Source organism: Myiozetetes cayanensis, unplaced genomic scaffold (assembly GCF_022539395.1).
Source record: "Myiozetetes cayanensis isolate MyiCay16 unplaced genomic scaffold, myiCay2020 scf5-8, whole genome shotgun sequence".
Taxonomy (NCBI): domain Eukaryota; kingdom Metazoa; phylum Chordata; class Aves; order Passeriformes; family Tyrannidae; genus Myiozetetes; species Myiozetetes cayanensis.
Genome location: NW_026087742.1, coordinates 108731317 through 108753088, shown reverse-complemented (window position 1 = coordinate 108753088; position 21772 = coordinate 108731317). Strand labels below are relative to the sequence as shown.

Below are 21772 nucleotides of genomic sequence, written 5' to 3'. Positions count from 1 at the left end.
AGGAGCAGGGAATAAAATTCTAGGAAAACTTCTTGTTTTTCCCAAAGAACTTCTCTTTTCAAACATGACCTCATCAAGATTTCCAAGATTCACAGTCTTCCCCTGTTGTGATGGAGTGCCAGGGATGGACACACCAAGAATCTTTATTGCTTTGGAGAAGCTTTTATTCTTTTTCCTGGCACAGACAGACCATTAAACAGACAAAATGTAAATGTGGAAAGATGATTATTCTGTCACAAGATAACACAATTGTAGTCTTCTCTGTGTTTAGTGCAGGGCTGATTTGGTAGCTGAACAGAATACTGAAACCTCTTCTGTTCCAGTCACTTCTTACATACAAATGAGTATTGGTTTAAAGAATTTTAGGGTCATACAAGGTACATGAAGGTAAAGAGAAATTAAGATGAGACTATTGCACTTGAAAATGCACATATGTGTAAACATTGTGGTCTTGAATTGACTGCATTATGTAAATTTCATTAATTTTTTTTTAACTGGTACCTCATTTATCTGTGATCAGTGGGTTACTTTGCAGTTATGTTAGAAAATTTGTTGCATATTGAACCATTCAAAATTTTCTGTTATATATTTTAATGATCCATTGTTACTTCTTTTTAATTGATTAAAAATTGCTTTTTTTGCTGCTGATGTCAGTTACCTTCCATTTGGCTAATAGAAAACCATTTACTATATAAATATATATATATGTATAAATACATTAGCATATTTTATATTAACTTTGCCTGTACAATTTCAGAGACAGATGTCTATACTTTTGGACTTGGACAATATGGGCAGCTGGGCCATGGTACTTTTGTTTTTGAATCTTCAGTACCGAAGCCTGTGAAACACTTGAAGAAGCATAAAATATGTAACGTTGCATGTGGGGAAAATCACACTGCTGTAATAGCAGGTATGTAAGTGCAAAAGTCTGAAGTGAACTTCCAGCAACTTGCTGTTGTATCTGTTATAAAACAAGCAATAGCAGAAAACATGTGCAAATGTACTGGTTCTGAAGGGTAAAAGAGCCAGTGAGGAAGCCAGATTTGATAGGAATTCCTGATTCACATCCATGCCACGCATGACTCTGTGCCCTGTATCTCCTGGGGAATTATAGCCTCATAAGCCTGCCTTACTCTAACAAATATTCTTGCTTAGAAGCCTTTGTTTTTCTCTATTGTTTAAATCATGTTATTTTGTTAGGGTGGGTTTTTTCTTTTTTGCAAATTGTCTAGACTAACTTGCATCTCAGACAGTCCTTTGTCTGAAAATATGCATATTTTTAAAAATCATATTCATCTGTTGAAATTCCAAAAATAATTGTTCAGCTTTTGGTTTTGGAAGAAAAGTATTCCTTACTTTCATGGCCTGTTATTCTAATTCTGTCCTGGTTTTGTATTGAATCTTGGTTATAACATCCTTTTTTTCCCCATATATAGAAAATGGCCTCATGTTTACTTTTGGAGATGGACGACATGGCAAGTTGGGCTTTGGAGAAGAGAGTTTTACAAACCTGTTTGATCCCACTCTGTGTTATAATTTCTTGAAGTTCACAGTGCTTTTGGTAAAACTTTTGCTCATGCTTCTCAGACACCTTTTTATGAAACACATTATTAATGAGAATTGAAATCTTATTATAGAAGTATTTATTTCTGTAACATTTAATTAGTTGACAACACAAATTGAAAGAAAAAGGAAATTATATATGCTTACCTGTTTGGAATTTCTTTGGCTTGGACTACACATATAGACTTCTTTTTTAGGGTTTTATTTAGTATTTTTGTGCTATGGTGATTTGGTGATATAGAGCTATGGTAGCCTATAAAATTAAATATTTATTACTCTTAGGTTGTTGGAATAGGGGGAAATTTATATCTTTTCTGAAAAAACCAGAGTGTCACCGTTTCAATTTTGGCAATTTTTGTACAGCGGGATGTTTTTAAACCTTGAGAATATTTGAGGTTTTGCTTTTAAGAATCCAAATGGGATGAGAAACAGGAATACTCTTTCATTTTAAGGGAATTGTTTTCATCTATTTTTCGAGGTGTAGAAGCAATAAACGTCACAGAACTGTCAGCTTCAAAAATGCTAACACAACTCAGGATTAAGCAAAATTTGGGACTAAAGTCTGTTTATCCTCTGTTTACTGAAATTAGACTTTAAGGGACTTTAATTAGAAGTGGTGAAGTTTTTAAACTTTTAAAGAAGTGAAACTTCTGATCTTTGTGTAATAATACTGCATATATTGGAGAGATTACGATTTGCTTTACGTTTTGTGGATTTTGAGATAAAACAACTAGATTTGTGTGACTGAAACCATCAGTATTGGCCACATTTGACTAGTATCAAAATGTTTAGCTCAAATCTCTCTGAAAATCCATGGAAATGTCTGTCTTTTGTTCTGTTCAATACAAATATATTGTGTTCAGCCAAGAAGAAGTGAAGATAGATCATTAGTCATTAATAAACATAATTAAGGACTTTTGTCTTGCTGATGTAATTAGGAGCAAAATTTAAAGCAATTTGAGATGTCTTACCTTTATTACATTTTTCTTATAATCTAAGCCCCTTGAGATGATGTAAGAAAATGCCATCCTTGTATTGATACCTGAAATAATCAGACCTTTTTTTGGAGCTGTAGGTTGCTTGTGGTGGTTGTCACATGCTGGTTTTTGCTGCTCCGAGACCTAAAGGATCTGAAGAAATACTCTTGGAAGATTTATATGAGAATCCTTTGACTGCTACCATCCCTAAAATGAGTGGGGACTTTGTACTGGCAGACACCTTACAACTGTCAGCAGCACGAATGCGACGTCGGGAGAGGGTAAACCCAGAGCTGTTTAGAGCTGCCATACTTCTTTTAGGAAACAAAATCACTTTTAAAGCTAAAAATCACACCATATACCCAGCAGATAAATACATCTTCTTAAGATAAATGTCTTAAATTTAATGTATAAAAAGAAAAACTAATATTTACCCTGATTCCAAAAATGGATGCAGGAAAAGCATAGGTATTGGTCAGATTTTGCTTGTTTATTTCTGTGAAAAAAAAATTCAAATTGGGTTTGTATTTTTTGTTGTTGTTCTAAAATGTAGAACCTGTTCCATTGCATTTTCAAAAATGTTTTATAAATATTTTTAATGATGCCAAGAACCTGACTCTTTTGTTCTTCCCTCTGAGTCCTTGAATATATTAAACAAGTTCATAGTTTATAAAATATATAAGGAGAACATTTCACAATCAGTCTTAAAATATCCCTAAATCCTGTAGCTACTTAAAATAGTAGTCTTTTCAGCTTTATCTCCACTTTGCATTCCATGTGATTCCTTTAAGTAGCATGATGAGTTGGATTATTTCACTTACCTCTCTGAAAACTAACTCTACCAAAAACTGCATTTATTTTGTAAAAATGTATTGATGTTGTGGATTAAATATCTCAGTGTCATTTTAGAGAGTAGTTTTTCATTTTAAATAGAAATCTTGAATATAAGTTCTTTTTCCCCTTTTTCTGTATTTTAAGATTGCTTGAAATTATTGTGTATAAACGATCTAAAAAAATCCCTCTATGTACCTGTCCACTTTTTAGGATTATAAGTAATTAAAATATTGAAGATATTTTCTTCTGCTTTGTATAAAAATTATCATTGACTAAAAGAAAATACCACTATTTAATATGAGAAATTGCTTACATTTTGTTCTTCTACCCTTATTCTCAATATATTTTTTTTAATCTTCTAAAGGAAAGGTCACCAGAACAGTTTATTCGAATGGCACAAACTCTGCCCCCACTGGGAGAAAGGTTCTTAAAATCTTCATTGCCTGTGACAAGCAACACCACCCCATTCAGCTTTTCTGCAACAAGTCTTTCTAAAGCTGAATCTGCAATGGATGGAGACAGTGAAAAAGGTGAAGTGTCCCCACATCTTGCTGCTGTCTTCTGATAAGTTTGGTTTGGCCCTCAGCATTCATAAATGATGCTCAGTTTGAGTATGAAAGGAGGTTTGAGTTCAATCTTCCCTCAAGAGCATACAGACATGAAAGCTGAGAAATGCAGGCAAAAATCTGCCTCACACTATTCATGTTTGGAAAACACAGAGATTTAGGGGAGGCTTGAGTGAAAGAAAAAACAACTTCTAAATTGCAGCTGTGGTTCCTTAAGCCTTTAGAAATAGGACTTCACAAATAAAGACTGTAAGAATATTAAGTACTCTCTCCATTTTCATCATAAAAAGGGAATTACAGGAAAAAAAATTTGTTAGGGACAATTTTTAGGTAGAGACAGGAAGGTCTACAAGAGAACTTGTATAAGAGAAGAGGTCTACTAATTCTTACAGGACTTTTCTTCTTTACTTGGAAATGCAAAATACTCTCTATTATCTAAAATAATAAGGATTTATAATATTCTAGTTAATGCAAAAGCCTGGATAACCATAATACTGATGCAGCACTGGACTTTTGCACAGATTCTCTAGAACAGTTCTGGACTTATCTGGGTTCCTGGGCATGTGTGATTTCCTTGGAGGAGCAGTGCTGAAGAGTGCAGAATGCAGTGCTTCTGTGTAAAGGTTAGCTCAGATTTATTGGACAGTCAAATCTAATTTGAAAGTAATTAATTCAGTTAAGATTAATATGATTATTTGTAAAGCAGCCAGCATATCCACTACCATTTCTGGTTCCAGGAAAGCAATGCAGTGAAATTTGAATTGCCTTTAGAGTCTTCCTAGGCCTAAAACCTCAGTTTTTGTGCTGTATGGAATAGTCATACCTGATGGACTTGAGGGAGGTGATCCTAAAAATTCCATAGGAACATTTTTATAATGCTGCATTGCAGTTAAACTCACTATCTCTCCATCCATTGCATGGGTAATGTATAATGTAGTTAACATGACTGCAGCTAATTTGGTCTAATTGTTGCACTATTATTGAAAAGATTATCCAAAAGAATCTATGTCCCATGTAATATTTATGCTTTGAAAGCCTGCAGAAATGGTCAGAGATCTACAGTGCACTGAGACTAGATTGTTGGTCTCAGTATTAACCTCTAATGTTAACACTGAAGAAAAGGAGATGGAAGTGTTTCTTCTGTGTCTTAGGATGGGGGAATGAGGAATCTCAGTACTTCAGTTCTATGTCAGAAAATTAGAAATAATCTATATTTTATAAGAGTAGGGTGTTGTGTTTGCTATATATTGATTTTTCCTATGGAATTTGTTCATTTCCCCCTATTTTACCTTGTAGAAAATGATCATCGAAAGGGTAAATCTGGTGAAGCCTCTGCAGAAGAAGATTCAGATAATGACAGTACTGACAGAAACCTGGGAGATACAACTGACATCCTAAATATGGTAATATATTCCAATAATGAATTTGTAATTGAATCATTTTTTTATGCAGAGGAAGACAAAGAAGCTAAATCACGCTTCAGGTTCTAGTTTGGAACTCCCAACTAGCCCAGAACATCCTATGTGACACCAAGAAGTACTGAAAGTAAAATGGGCATGCATTTCATATCATCATTATCCAGCGCTAAAATATGTTTTATTTTCCCAAGTAATGTTGTAGTATGAGATTAAAGCAGTCCAAGTAATGCAACCCCTCCCCACTCTTTAGCTCTGGTAATCAGAAAGAAAAGGAAAAAGATGCCGGATACCACATGGTGATCTCTATCTCTGACCTTGATTTTCTTGATGATTTCCAAGAGAGAATTGCAGGAAATGAAGCAGAAGAGCTGTCTTTTCCTGTTTCCAGAAGAGGTTTAGTACAGGTGGAGCATATTAAAGAGAAGACCGAAATGCAGACATTTTGATTCTTTGGTGATCCCCAAGCTTGTTCCTACATACTTCTTTTATTTAAAAAACATGTTCACCTTATCACTTGTACACTTTTCCAAAACAGTTTTGTTCACTCAGCAAATAGGATGTGTCCAGGCCTTAATGCAATGCACTGGAAAGAGAGCTGGGGTTTGTCTTTTTTAGCCTTTGCTGGAATGGAAACTCTCTGTGAATTCAGCTCTGAATATGGTGTCAGTTATGGTGGAGGGATTGCACATTTTACAGGAATTATTATTTGCTTGTACTTAAAAGTACTTAGTAATTTAACAGTCTGTTTGTACATACCATTTATTTTGCAGTTATGAAACTTGATTTACAAGAAAAAAAGTGTTTTCACATACAATGCACAGCCTGGCCTTATTTATATATTGCACACTTTATGAGCTAGACTTCCTTCTCCTTTTAGGTTTTGTGCTTATCATGAATCAATTTTAAAACATTTATCAGAATGAAACAGTAAGTTTGAAGAAAGCCCATCAGGCAAACTTGTCAAAATGCAAAATAAAATGATCACTCTTCTTGAATCTAAATGAAAATACCCTGATATAGTGTAGTTGCCTCAATTTTTCTAAGCTGTGGCAATATATGTCTTCTTGATGAGTCTGACAGGTGGAGGAAAACCTTTAATGTCATACTGATGAGACAAATTTTTGGAAGTCTGAAACCACAACTGTGCTGAAAAAGATTATGGTGATTAAGCCATAAGCAGTTAACAAACAGCAGCAAAGAACATTATCTGGTCATTTGGAATACATGACCAAAATCTCACTATGCATGCCCACCTGGTAATATTCTGCCTTGCCTTTTGGTTTTATGCTTTATGTAGATGAGGGATTCCAAGGAGAATTTCGGCTTTGTAATGTTTCTTTTAACATATTCTTTCAAGGCTGTGGTATCAAACTGGATGTTGAGTTGAAGATTGTGATAATCAGGTGTTATATTTGTAGCCTCAACTTCATGGTGAGTGGAAGGTGGATCTCAAAAGTGCTTGTGGGCTTTCAGTCTCTACAGACCATCTAGGCTGGTTACCACTCACTTTATAAGTAGTAAATGAAGGAGTGGAAGTGAAAAGGAGAGTTTAATGATTGTACAGATTTGTCTTAACCTAACTACAGTAATATTAAAATGTTCATAAAATTGCTCTGTTTAGTAGAACTGAGCTTTGATGCTGCTTTACCTGTTAGTTATATTTTTTTTTTTAATAAAGATCTTATTTTTTGCAGACACATGCTGTGAAATTAAATCCCAGTGACTGGTCTGTAGAATTATCACCACTCCAAAAACAGAAGGTACTGTAACTAATTATATACATGTGTATTTATACTGATATTCAAAAAATCTTCAATTCTTGTGTTATCCTAGTACTTCATTGTTTTTGCAAGGCAAAAAAAAGCTAGGCAAATTTATTGGCCTCCTCTTGCTAATTTTCTGAATATCCAGTTCTAAGCTAAAATTCTAAGAAGCTGACTGAAGTCAGAGAGAATTTGTGCAGGCACATAGAACTCCTCCAATCCAGTGTGGTTTGAGATGAGAGTATATAATATTTCACCAGTTTAAGGAGCAAGAGACACATATACACATTTCACATACATTCATTTCTACTGGTTTGTTGTTATGAAAATATTTCAATTGACTTTTGGGACACAGTGTAAGTAAAAACTTTACTGGCAGATATTCACCATAGATTATATTTAAAGTAGCAAAATTACTGGTTTTAATCATGAAGTTCAAATACTTTGTATTACATTCTTATTTCACACCTAAAGTGATTCTGGCTTTTCAGCATTTTGTTATATTTCTTTATAATTTTATTTTAGGTTTTAAGAATTATTCTGCAAAATTTGTTAAATAAGCATAAAATTTAAAGCAGAAAGGCAACAGATATTCAAACTTCTTAGAAAGAGCACAGCAGTGAGTGCATCAGAAGATTTTCCAGGGGAGAGGTGGAGGAAGGTGTAAAAGAACTGTACTTATTCCTTCTGTTTGCCACAACCTCATGCATTGCATCTACTCTGGCTCATGAGAAGTGGCAGTGGATGCACAGTCCTTCCTGCATTCCCTCGCAGTGCTGGCTTAGTCAGAAAGGTGTAGCAGCACATGAATTATTAACAGAATGTTACATTCGTCTCATAGATGCACTGGTGAATTCATTTCATGTGAAATATGCTACTTTTCGTGCTGTCTTTTAATCCCCTCGCACAAATTGTTTCTTTTCTTGTTCAGATGCTTTTCTAACCTTTTTCTTTTGCTGCCATTTGTCTTTAATGCTTTTTTTTTCTTTCTTTTTAATTTTCTGCTTCTCGTGTGGAATAGAAGAACAATAAAAATGTGAAACTGAAAAGAGATGGTAAGGGTGGGTTGAAAAACAAAGATTCTGATTGCACAAAGGAGGGCTCAAAATTGGACTCTGGCTCTTTACAAAAGCAGTCCTCACTTTCAGAGTCACCAGGACAAGATTTAGAAAAGAGTAGTGCCTTTGTAGGGAAGCCTGTGGCCAAAAAAAAACCAACAAAAGGTAAATCTGAGCATGCACAAAGTGTTAGCACTTTGAAAAGGGGTGTTCAACAAATGACTGGGGACAAAAGCAGATTAGTGAAAAGCGAAGAAGAATATGTGGAAAATCCTGAATTTTTCAGAGAGGATGTAACTTATAATCTTCCAACTGAAAATCAAGTTCTGTCTGAAAGAACAAATTCTTCTGATAAAAAGTCAAAAGCCATTAAATCTAAGCAATCTCTTAAAATAGAGGTACTTCCTTCTACATCCAGGGATCGTCCCCAGACTGACGATTCCTTAACTGTAGAAAAATACAATCCCGTTCAAAAGGAAGAAAGTCGAGAAGTAATAAAAAGTCAAAACAAAATAAAGGATGTTGCTGAAAAATCTGAGAAGTGTGAAAAAACACACGTCAAAGGAGAAGAAAGCAGTGCAGAGAAGATAGGGTTTAAAATATCTGTAAGCATGTCATCATCTTCAACTGAGGAAAGTAGTTATGATCTTGAAAAGTATGTGCTTAAGCGTAGGAAGAAAGAAGAGGACTACAGTGAAGGCAGAGACATCCAGAAGGCAAGAACAGTAGAAAACGTGGAAGATTTGGACTTAGAAAAAGAAGACAGTGAGATTGAGGAGATGCAAATAAGAAACAATGAGAAAGAATGTATAGAAGACACTGATTTAAAAAGCCAGAATGAGGAAGAATCAAACTCTGATGCTAAATCTAATGAAGATGGGCAGTTAGAAATTAAGAACGGGGAGGATTCTGATCAAGAGCAGGAGAGTGAAGGCAGTGAAAAGGGTGAAAGTGAAAAACTAGATGAAACAATTGACAGTGAAGGTAAACTAGGGGAGGAAGAAGAAGACAGTGAGTGTAAGAAAGGCAGAGATGAAGTTTCAGTAGAAAAAGATGAAGATGAGGAGGAAAAAGATAATGAAGAAAATGAAAGACAGGAATCAGAGGGTGAGAAAGACAGTGAGAATGAGAGTGCAGAGGAGACTGAAGAGGTTAATCAGGAAAATGACAAAGATCAAGGAGATGACCAAGGCAGGTTGATGGAGGAAGAAGAAATGCTGAGTGAGGGAGAAAAGGAGGATATGGAGAAGTATGCAAAAGAGGAAGGCACTGAAAAAGAAAAGGAGGAGCAGATTAAAAGTGAGGGAAGAAATGAGAGTGAGGAAGGAGGTGAAGATAGAGAGGGGGAGGCAGAAGAGGAAGGAGAAGATGAGAAGGAAAATGAAGAAGAAAATGAGGAAAGAGAGAAAGAAAAAGACAAAGAGGTTGAAGAGAAGGAGTTAGGAGAACCATTGGCAGGGAAGGAAGAAGAAGTATCTGAAGAAGAACAGGAAGAAGATATGAGGACTAAGGAGGTGGAGGAGGATGGAGTGGAAGAAGGAGAAGAGGTAGAGGGAGAGGATGAAGTGGAACAGGAAAGAAAAGATGAGGAGAAAGGAAGGAACAGAGGCAGAAGCAGAAGGGGAGGAGGATGGAGTAGAAGAAGGAGAGGATGAAATTGAAGAGGAAAGAAAAGATGAGGAGAAAGGAAAAGGAACAGAAGCAGAAGCAGAAGTGGAGGAGGGTGGTGAAGATGAAAAGGAAGAAGAAGAGGGGGGAAATGAAGAAGAGGAAGAAGGAGTAGAAGAGGATGAGGGAGTGGGGGAGGAAAAAGAAGAGGGAGTTGGAGAAGATGAGGAACAAGAGGCAGTGGAAGAAGAAGAGGAAGATGAGGAAGAAGAGGAAGAAAAGGCAGTGGAAGAAGAAGAGGGAGATGAGGAAGAAGAGGAAGAAAAGGCAGTGGAAGAAGAAGAGGGAGATGAGGAAGAAGAAGAGGGAGATGAGGAAGAAGAGGGAGAAGAGGCAATGGAAGAGGAAGAGGGAGATGAGCAAGAAGAGGGAGCAGAAGAAGAGGAAGATGAGGAAGAAGGAGTGGAAGAAGAGGAAGAGGAGGGAGAAGAGGGAGTGCAGGAAGAAGAAACAGCAGAAGAAGAAGAAGCAGAAGAAGATGAAGAAGCAGAAGAAGAAGAGGAAGAGGAAGAAGAGGATGAAGAGGAAGAAGAAGGGGCAGGGGAAGAGGGAGAAGAAGGGGAAGAGGGAGAAGAAGAAGGGGAAGAGGGAGAGGGGGAAGAGGAAGAAGAGAAGGAAAGGGATGTAGGAGAGGAGGAAGAAGAGGATGAGGAAGAGGAGAAAGAAGAGGATGAGGGAGAGGAGGAAGAAGAAGAGGAAGAGGAAAAAGCAAAAGATAAAAGAAAAAATTATCGTAATAAACTTCCACAAAAGAAAAGCAAATCCAGGAAGCCAGAAAAGACAGAAAGTGCTGCTTTACCAAATGGCTCTAAACAAATCGTGAAGTCCAAACAGCATGTAGCAAATGGTTTACATAATTCAGAACAATTTTGGAACAATGTGCTACCTCATTATTTAACACTAAAATAGCATAGATTACTGGACATGCATTTTAAGCATGTTCAGGAAACTTTGGAATGATGGCAGATTGATTTTTATTACTTAAGAGAAACTTCTAATGTAGTCAAAATACATTATCATGCATTTAAGTGCCATTTACTTGAAAAAGACTGAAGAAAATGTTTAGGTTTGGGAAGCTTTTATAAGAGAAATTGTAAGTTGTTGATACAGTCATTTTTACAATCACATTAATCATGGATGACACAGATTTAAAAAATAATTGCTGAGGAGGTAAACTGTGTTTGCCTCTTAATTAAATTGTAATGTTGTGCTTGACAACATGAATTATACATTGCAACAGTGTAATCTTCTTTGCCTTTGAATCAATACATCAATATTAGTTGCAGGACAGCTCACTTGTTAATGTGCCTTATATGAAAGGCGTGTCAGTAAATTAGCAAATATACATATTTTTAAATTTTGGTGTCAGTCCATATTCATTCCCCCATACTTTTCATCTGTTCATACATTGGTAAAATGTTTGAGTACTCAGCATCAATTAAAGAAAAGTTGCCAAATTTTGGGTCAGCTGATGGGAGGTAAATGGAAATGCAGGCCTGGGTAAGTGATGGCCTGTGGTTTTTCAAAGGCCTTAAGGTTGACTGATAATGTTGGTGTTTGGCACACAACTATGTGCAAATACACAAGTCTCAGAATCTGGCCTAACTTATGTTAGAGTCAGAATGTATCTGTTCAGGGATAATTTTTGACTATCATCCTTGGTGAAAAGAATTTGAAAATACACTTGTAAACTTTTTTTACGTGTTTATACTGTGCAGTACACAAAACATTCTATATCTGCCTACAAAACACTACATTGCTTTAGTCATCTAACTCTAAGGTTCTCAAGAAGGGGAATATATTCTGTTGCTGGGTGAAGCATATACATGTTTTCAGTATCTGAGCCAAAGCTTTAAAACACAAACAAATCTTGCAAGTTATTTTTGTAAGATATTGCATTACTGTTTCAACTATTGGGGGTTGAACTGGCAAATGAAGAGATAGGGACTCGTCACACAGCCCTGTTACTTAAATTCTATGCTAATGGGTGGTCTGGGAAATTTTTGTAAACAGAACACAGTATTGACATTCATTTTCTAGAAAAATAGTTACTTAAATCTTATTTGAAAATGAGAACAAGAGAAGAAAGAAATCAAAATAAGTAAATGTCATTCAATAAAAATGTTAATGGAATCAATACTTATGTTGAGATTATGAAACATTTTTAATACTGTTTTGTAAGATGCTGGCATTAAACTCACTTTGACACAATGTCTCCAGAATTTATTTTCTAAAAAGCCTGTAGTAGATCAGTAGTTTGCCGGTAGATTGTAGTCCAATTTGATCCTTTCTGCCTCACTCACCCCTTCTATATACCACACTTGAAGGTAAGATCACTTTGGTCATGTGCTGTGCATAACTACAACAAAAAGTTAATCCAGTGACTGTATTTTTTCGCTGTGAAACGTGTTTGAAACTTTGGAATTCTCTGGAACGCATTGCCTTAACATCAGCATGTGTCTTTGAAACAGGGTAAGTATCCTCATAGTCTGATAGAGTGCAATATTTTAACAGTTAAAGGCACTTCCCAAGAAAACAGCTCTAACAACAGAGCCGTCAGAAGTGCTGCTCTGTCACTGAACTCCTGTGAAAATACTTCCTTCTGAAACTAAGTGGAGCTATAATGTGTTATTTTATCTTTCTTAGGAAAGATTAGGATGTCACTGTGATTAAACCTAGAGTAATACTGAGAAGTATTTTTATAGGCCTAAAACTGGGTTTCTTGGATATGACATCTAGTTCTTTGTGATGCTAGAATTTATCTTTGGAAGAAAACTGTGCTGTGAAAAAAATCTGTTATTCCTTGTTAAAAATATTTCCTAGAGAGAGGGGAAAAAAAGATGAGAGCACTTTAAAGCAAGTGATTTCCAATTCCACATAGGAATGGCTCTTCAATCACTGTTTGGCTCTAGCTTTTAATCTTAATTCTTAGGCAAATGGGGACCATTTGTTGTTCCTCTCTTAAGGTGCTGATTGAATAAAGTTTTCAGAGAGAGTGAAGGGAAGCCAACTCAGGGGCATCTCCTCTTCTTTGTTTTGTCTGGATGAAAATTCACTGATCTGAGAACTGATTTTATGTAGTTTTGTGGATCATTCCTGTGGTGGGGGAAAAGCAGAGCATTACTCCAGCACTTCCAAGGGTTTTCCATAGAATCGTTACATAAATTGTACACCGTGCCAATGTTTCTGGGCTTTGATGGGACTTTGGAACTCCATTAGCATAACGAGTGGAATTTTATTTCATTTAATTCATACTGGTTTATAAAGTTTGTTACTTGTGGTTTTGTGAAAATTCAATGTGTCCTTGGTATTTATTATGACATACAAACAGATTTATGTGCAGCACTGAGGCAAAATGGCAGAAGTGCTCCTGAACTAGTTCTTAGTAGAGAAAAAAAAATCCTGCAATAGAGAGAGAAAACAACAGACAACTGCTCAGATATCTTTATTTCTACCAGTGGCTACTGGTGAATGCCTGAGAAAAAAAAACATTAGAATGGCACAAACATGTAGTGTTACCTCTCCTGTATAATTATTCAAATAGTACATTTGAATGTACCAAATACATTCAGTATATCAATATGCATTTAGTATAATGAAATACCAAAGGCATTCAGTATAATCAATAGTTTGTAGTTCAGCAGATAGAAGTATTACATTTAACAGCCATTTTCCTTCCATGAATTTCTTTCAATCGATTTTTAACCCATTTAACATCCAGTACATATTTTGGAAAATAATTCTTACATTTCTTTACACGGTGTTTGAAAAGTAACTTCTTTTTTTGTCTGAATGCATCTTTTGATACTGTCGTTTAATATCTTTGTATCCTTAGGGAAAAAAAAAAGCATTTATTTCCTCTTCATTATTTATTCCCTAATGATTGTCACATGGAAAAACTGTTCAGCTCTGTGGTTTAAGTCAAGTAAAGAATTAGTGATCTATTGATTTATTAATCAGAGTTAACCAGCAATCAACCAGCTGACACATTCAGTTCAAGAGCAGCAGTACAGCAGGTGACAGCAACACTAGACATGCCATAAAATGTTAATAAGCAACCAAGAATTTCTAAGTACTCCTCTGCAGCTCATCTCAGAACTTTTAATCCCCCTGCACACTTTCACAGACATGTTCACAGAGTTACGTATGCACATTCCACCTTTTACAGCAGGCATTAATTACAAGCACCTCTGGCACTTTCAGTGGGGCAGGGTGCAAGTCTGCTCCTGCCTCACAGCTCTTGTCAGAGGTGAGGGTGCTCTGGGTGACTTTGGAATATGCTGTAGCACAGCTCTTCTCTTATGCCTGCAAAATTTCAGCAGGTAAGTTTCTCCATTATATCTGAAAATATCAAACCATTTATTCAGATAGTAGTTCTCTTTGCATAATTGATGCTGAATAATAAAAATGTCCTTCCCCAAGCTACAGAAAGTGTCTGTGTTTCATTCACTACTTTTTTTCCAGTTTCTTGTCTGAATAGGTACATGGATATTCTTTAAAATGGGGCCTTTCAGAATCATACAGAAAAGAACATCTAGTTTTTGTTTTCATTGCTTTTAGTTGTTTTGATTTCCCTTTTTAAGATAAAATCTCTCCCAATATGATAATACCTTCTAGATCCTATCTCTCAAATAACATTATGGGAAGCAGAATAACTCAGAAATAACAGGATCTTCAGACCCACAAAAAAAGAAAAAAAAAAAAAGGCAAAGTAAATGTAAAAGGGCAAATTTTCAACTAATATCTAATCACAGAATTCAAATAAATGACAGTGTTTAGTACTATGGCATCCCGTGAGCAACTGGGCAAATACTGTGCTTGCACAAATGGCAAACCAATAGTTTTTGTCCTCAGTGAAGTTCTGAGCATGTTCATGATCTGAAGTCACTCACTGAGCTGTAATATTTTCATACACTTCTTCATATGTTTTAATGGAGAGAGGAGAAGTTAACTTTTGCATATTGAAGGGATTTTGGAGAGATAGCTTTGGCATAAGAAAATTGCACTGCTGAGAGCAACAGAGGCTTTATTTTTCTATTGCCAAAAGAAGCAGCGAGTACAGTTAATCACTGTCTTTTTTCTAAGAATTTATGATAGTACCCCTTGCTTTTTTGCTTGGCAACCTCATGCTATAGTAATTTAAACAAATATTAATACCATTATCTCAAACCTCCATACTCAGTTGTGAAAATATTTATTGTCAGGACCCTGTCAACTTTAAAGATATTTGCCATTCTGCCTTTCACGTTTTTCATATTTTTCCAGCATTGAAAAATCAGAAATTACTCTTTCTGTCTGAGGTGGATTGCAGGGCAATCTTCTGGAATGTCCCAGGTTCAGTGTTACGGGTTTAGAGCTTTATAATTTGTCATGACTACTGCACCTTTATAATTTGTCATGACTACTGCACAGAGTTGCATTTGTGGTTTGTGTGAAATATAAAGTATTTGTGATGTCATATGGAGAGTGTGAGAGAGAGCTAAAGAAGGGTAGCTCTAAACAGAATTTACTATTAAATGAACAGTTTATCTGTGACTATTCCTGTAAGGATATAGATCACAGTAGTATTGAAGAGTAATGTTTCAAATTCCCTGTGTAGCCATGTTAGTAAAAGAGCCTGTGCTGTGCTGTTTGACTGGAAAGTGAACAATAATGACCAACCTAATAGGAGTTTGGGATTGTGAGCCACCCTGGCAGAGGCTGGCTTTCTTACTGGAAGTATAAAATACTTTACTTTCATTCTATCCCGCATCTATCCAAGGCACAAAGGTACATTCACAATTAGAAACACAGCAGCAGAACTGCTGCAAAATTTAATCTCCTTTACTGGGCACTTCATTATCATCTGTGAGGAGAAAAAGGACCATACAAACCTGAATGTGTCCTGCATCACAGCCGTGCTTTAAAACCAGCCTTCCAGTGGCTGGGGAGAACTCCCACAAGTGCTGGCGTGGTGTGGAAAACAATTACCCAGTGAAAGGTGGTGTGACTTGCATTACCAAGTTTGGGCGTGCCTTGAAAAATCTGCAAGGTGAGAATGGGCTTAAATGTTAGAGATGGTTGTGTAGGAATCGCCACTTTTACATCAGAGTATTTTGGAGTGGGGGCTCTCCCTGAGAAGGCCAGTCTTGCAGGCTGTAGAGATTTTACCAGTGAACCGTGGGACATCCCTTTGAGGAACGTACAGTCAAAGAATCTTAAAAAACCTTCCTGCCCCCTCTGGTGTTTTGGTGAAAATTTGCCTTTACCAGTATTTTTGTGCAAGCACTGAATAATAATCAGCATGATTAAGGCAGGATTTCAATGGAAAGTGCAGGATTTTGGAGAGACAGGCAGTACTCTACATGTGCTATGTGCACAATAAAAGCAGAAAGTAGTGACTGTCCTCATTCACTTGCGAACATGTGGGAGCTGCATGACAAACTCCAGACACCAAAACTTTTTCTATAAGGATTTGGAAAATATGCACAATCTGCATCCAAGTGTGGGCTAATATTCCCAAGTAATTTTTTTTTTCTCTGTGCCTGTTAGCATTAAGAATTCATTTTATGCAGTGTAGTGTCTTCCAGAGACACAAAAAGTTTTTCAGATAACATCAACATATTCTAATTTGCAGTTGCTCATTATATTTCATCTGTTTTGCTTAAGTACCCAGGAGTTATTTTGGTATACTATTTCTGGGTGACTGAATATTAGAGGGTATTTTTGTTACTGTGTACAATAGCTCGTAAAAGATTGTACTTGATGTAAATGTCTCCAACTTGTTTTATGATTTTCAGAAAAGACCTTAAAAATTCTTTCTTATTCTCTACAGTGGGGTTTTTTCTTTTGCTTTTTACCATGGAAATTTGTGGTATTTATTTGTTCTCCACATAAAGAAAACTTTCATGAGGAGATAACAGTTTTGTATATGGAAACTGCAGTACATCTGAGCTATTTCAGATGTTAATTTATTTGGGGAAAAACCAAAAAATTCATTCTGATTTGCTGGGGAAAGAGAATCATTTAGATAACTCTTTTGAAATTTGTAGTGAATAGTCAAAATCTGACACAAAAATTAAAGTACAAATACTTTTTCTGAATGAAGCTTTCCATTAAAATTTAATTCATTGATAAGTAGTTATTTTTACTCAAACAAGAATACAGAGATATACCTTTCTCCAGATACATCTACAGCATCAAGGTGGCAAGCTACAAAATAATTACACCAAAGCCAACTCAATCTTTAGGATAATGCCCTCCAAAAATTACTGTCTACTACTCTGAAATAAGTGTCTGTGTGCAGTCTCAGAATGACACCTAAAGTCTCGATTAATAAATGTGACCAGATTAATTCTCTTAGTGCAAAGTATGTGCACTGCCAGCCTGTGACAAAAGTGCACAAATGGAAACTTGTGGAAACCTGTAGGCCCTTGTGTTTGGCGTTTAGTAAATAAAATATGTTGCATAGCAAAGTTTTGGCAGAAAAAAGCTTAGTAAAACAAAATGGAAAATTAGTCTGTCCAATCAGTTTCTACAATGCTGTTTACAGCTGTGTATGCACTGTTTTATTCCATTTTTCTCAGAATGACACCATCCTGTTGAAGGGCACTATTGGGGTAATTGGCTGTCACATGTCCGGGGTAATCATTGTATCACTTTGTGGGCATCTACTACTTCAATATGTTTTTTTCCATCATATTTACAAGAAGGTATAACTGTCTTAAAATTTCAATTTTTGATTGACATTTAGCAGTGGAAACTCCTGCCTGACATCAAACTCATTTGCAGTTGTTTCACTGCACAGTGTGCCTGAAATGACGAGTTCAGTGTTGCGTTAGTATTCCAGGATAGTTACAGAACAGCAGCATTAAGAGGCTGTTAAAAGTATCAGGCAATCCATGTCAAGGGCTCTTGACATGGAATTGTACTGTTAGGAAACCAATATAACTGAGTTGAAGTCTAGATCTCAACTTTTAGGCAAGTTATGGTGCAAGGCTCAGTTCTTCACTCAAAATTCTTTTGAGTGTATGTAGCTGAGCTGTTTATCTCCTTGACAGTGTGTAAGGAAAGCCTAGTTTGGCTTGTTGACTGCCTCCCTTGTTCTTCACAGCAAGAGTGATTGGGCATTGGAATGGGCTGCCCAGGGAGGTTGTGGAGTCACTGTCCCTGGAGATGTTTAAGGAAAGACTGGACGTGACACTCAGTGCCATGGTTTGGTTGGCAAAGCACTAACTCTTATCATCTACTAAGAGTATTTTCCTTCATAAGGAAACTCCTACTTGGTATTTATATCATTCAGTTGTTGTATAGACATGTTAGAGGGCCATGGTGTGTTTTTGGGCATTTAAAGGTAATGGGCTGGGTAGGTAATGGGAAAAATCTGTTCCTTAAATGCTGGTTTATGGCTGCTTAGCAGAACACCACCAAGGAAGAAACATGTAGCTACCTACCTCATTCTCAGCTCTCTGTATTAATATTCGTCTGGATTTTTAACAGTTTCCAAGGCAACTAAAAACAGAAACATCTTTCTAAACCGGAGCTTCCCAGAACTCTCCATTTCAAGTGGTACAAAAATGAATTACAACTTTCTCTTCATCATTGAGTTTTTACCAGGTTTTTAAAAAATCTGCAACTAAATTTGTCTCATCAGTGGCTTTGAGATTTTCTTCCCTAGAAACATAAAATGGTGGTGGCAAACATTATTTTGACTTCTTGAGGAGATGTGGAAAGATACCATGAGCCTTCCCTTCTGAAATGCTAATTATGAGCAGCTTGTCTGCCAGAGCTCATTTTCCATAAATGATGCAGGAGGGATCCACAATGAAATAGTTACAGCACTTAAAGAAATGCAGTTTGCAGCTGTCGTTTGAGCAAGGTCTACCATGAGACAGGTCTTCAGTCTTCAGTGAGACTGTCTTTTAGCCAGAGCATGACACCAGGTGAGGCAACGATAGGGAAGGGAGTGAAATTTTTTCCCCTTTCTCCTGTAGACATAGGAACATATTTTTGTAGAGTATTCTGAGAAGAAATGTCATTATTCTGTATTATCTGCCCAAAGAAAAGCCAGCTGCAGCCACTTTAGCAAAAGACAGTTATACCCACTAAGGCAATACTTTTGCCAAAACCAGAGCAAGTAAGATCATTCATACCCTAAAGCCTGGAAAAAGCAAATTTGTCCTTGAGAATGTCTTGTTATAAAGGTCTGGATTTACAGGAAAACCAGAATAAATGCATGCAAAAAATTAAGCAAAGAAGACAGTTATACAAAATTCTGTATATGTGTTAAGGTAATATTTTCTAGACTACTGTTCTGCTGTACTGATGTATTATACTAGAGGTACAACATGTTTAAATCTGTTTCATAGTACTGACCACTGTTTTGTCCTTGAAGAAACTGGAACCTCAAGCTTGAATGAAAATAGTTTGAAATAGGTCACTCGTATGTTCTTTACTACTTTTTACTCTGTGTGTGAGACCTTGGCCAAGTGAGCTTCCCCCTGTCTCAACTTCAGAAGTAAAACTGTGGAAGGTATTCTTTGAACACCTTCCTATGACAAAGGAATTTAGAGTGGAATAAGAAAACAAAACCCCTAATGCATGATGAAGAGAATAATTAAGAGATTATACATGTATATCCTATATGCATGTAACATATATACATAAGACTTATATATACGTACATATATATATGCTTTAATCATCAGATTTTTCAGATATTCTTTTTAATGGTCAGGTGATTCATATTTTGAAATAAAAACTTATCTGTAGCATGACATTCTCATATCATTCATCACCATTGGTAAAAGCATTCCAAAACATGCCTATAAACGGGCAAGCAGAGGTGGCAGTAGTAAAACTGTGCTATCAGTTATGATTCAAAAGGGGCCATTTTAGGAGTTGAACAGATGAGGTTGACAGCCAGAGACACCTGTGGCAAGCTGCAAATGAAGTAAATGGAGATGGGGTCAGTCTGTGAAGCTGTTCAGTTAAACAACACTAGGTGTCTTCTTTGGAGTACAAGGAGTGCCTCCCACTTCCACCATTTTTTTGGGGAGGGATGAGGAGCGTGGCTCAGCTGCCAAAACGAAGTCATCTAGTGTGATGTTAGGTGTTGTAGGCTGTGATCTGGGGTCCAGAATAATGCAGATGTCCATAAATCATATGGAAGGATGTCTCAGATTCCTGGGATGTCTGAGTGGTGCTTAGCAAAGGAGTTCCACCAAAGAGCTCTGTGCTCCAACCTCCAGAAACATTAATTCATGGTCTCCTCCTGACCAGGAAGTTACCCTCTGATGGCCATGAAAACAGTCATTGTGGAGATAACAGGCAAAAGATGGAAGAAGTAAGACAGAATAAGGAAAACACTGACAAAAGATAGGAGACAACATTTGGACTCAGGTATACAAAGGTGTTCAATATAAGACCCATTCCTCTGCCACACTTCCAAAAGATGGTGCAGATCTTCCCACCAGCCACCATCGTGACACAGGCTGCAGTGGAACAGATGTGTCCCTGTTTTTCTGGACATTCTGATGTAATGATAAAGCTTCACTTGATTGACATCAGAAGTCCATCTTGGACGTGGTTTAGGCCCTTGTATTTCTGCAGTGAGTAGGAGAATGTTTCTGTTTTAAATATTGTATTTCATGCTGTTAGAAATACATAATGGCATGGTAATGACAGTCTGAATGGAGTAAGAAGGATATGATTGATTCTTTACAAATTCTTACAAAAATAACATTTGCATCTTTCTAAAGTTTATTTTATAATGCCCTTGGCTAATTTATTTTACTATGTTGAAGTTTTATTGTATGCTGAAACTAACTTAAATTCAAGTTAACATGTCTGTATTGAATCACATGAATCAAAACATTGTATCTGGTATTTATTAATTTTCTTGGGAAATAGGTTTTAGATTTTTTTTTCAGTGTTGGAATTACTACTACTTGTGTCAATTATGCATATTTCAAACATTTAAAAGAAATATTTTCTTTCCAAAAATAAGTGTAGCTTCATTACTTTTCCTTTAAGGAGACTCATGTTGGCAAAACATAAAAATCAGTTGCATTCCTAATGGCCACTGGAGACCTGTTTTTTAAAAATCTATTAAAATTAGCAAACCATGAATGAGGTCTCCTGTCTTTGTCCTCATTCTATCTGCTTGGAATATTCTCTTTTGAGTTTTCAGGTTCTTAGTCAAATCCTGATGTTTGATGAGCTGGTGTAGGATAAGGACCATGGTATCACTGTGCATCCTAGTTTCAAAATTATGTTTTGGCAATTTTGTCAAAGGAACAAAACTTGTATGAAGATGAAGAGATAGATGAGGAGGAGGAGGAGGACGAAGAAGAAACAGAAGAAGAAGAAAAAATAGAAGAAGCAGAAAGAGAAGAGGAAACAGGAGAAGAATCAGGAGAAGGAACAGAGAAAGAAGAGGAAATAGAGGAAAAATATGAAAGAGAGAAACCTAGTAGAACACCTGAGGGAGAAAAAAGCAGTAATGGCACAGTGGAAACTGGAGAGGTAAGAACATTTATTCTTATTAAGTTACTGTTCTCTGAAAGAAGCTGGTTCTATAACCAGCATTAGTTTGAATATGTGTAGCTATCCTGTAAATGCAAAGCTGTTGTTTGGGGTGGTTTTGTTAGAGAGATGAACACATGTGGGTGTTAATCGTAAAACATCTTATTTTTTAACACATTTGAATGTAGAGATTTAATTGGTTTTGTCTCTATATAGATAGAAGAGACTACTCAGAAAGAGACCATCGTTCAGCAGGGTAAGAATAAATTCTTAAGAATTGGGCATTCTAAAGACTGATACAACATTTCAAAAGATGAAATTGTTCTAAGCAATCTCAGATTATAAAAATACTGAATGGCACAGTTGTTGTCAGTGGTTGATAAAGCAGCTGTTGAGGAGGTGATGAAATTTGAGAGG

The 21772-nt window shown here is 36.3% G+C and overlaps 1 protein-coding gene across 1 annotated transcript in view; it reads left to right on the top strand.

Moving 5' to 3' along the window:
* RPGR (retinitis pigmentosa GTPase regulator) overlaps window positions 1-21272 on the top strand; it is a 49003-nt gene extending 27731 nt beyond the window's left edge. Inside the window, 8 exon segments of the mRNA XM_050331808.1 lie at window positions 758-913; window positions 1440-1564; window positions 2642-2824; window positions 3742-3907; window positions 5240-5346; window positions 7056-7121; window positions 8146-9776; window positions 9778-21272. Coding sequence (XP_050187765.1) covers window positions 758-913; window positions 1440-1564; window positions 2642-2824; window positions 3742-3907; window positions 5240-5346; window positions 7056-7121; window positions 8146-9776; window positions 9778-10759 — 3416 coding nt within the window. The 3' untranslated portion in view covers window positions 10760-21272.
* Window positions 21273-21772: the final 500 nt, after the last annotated feature.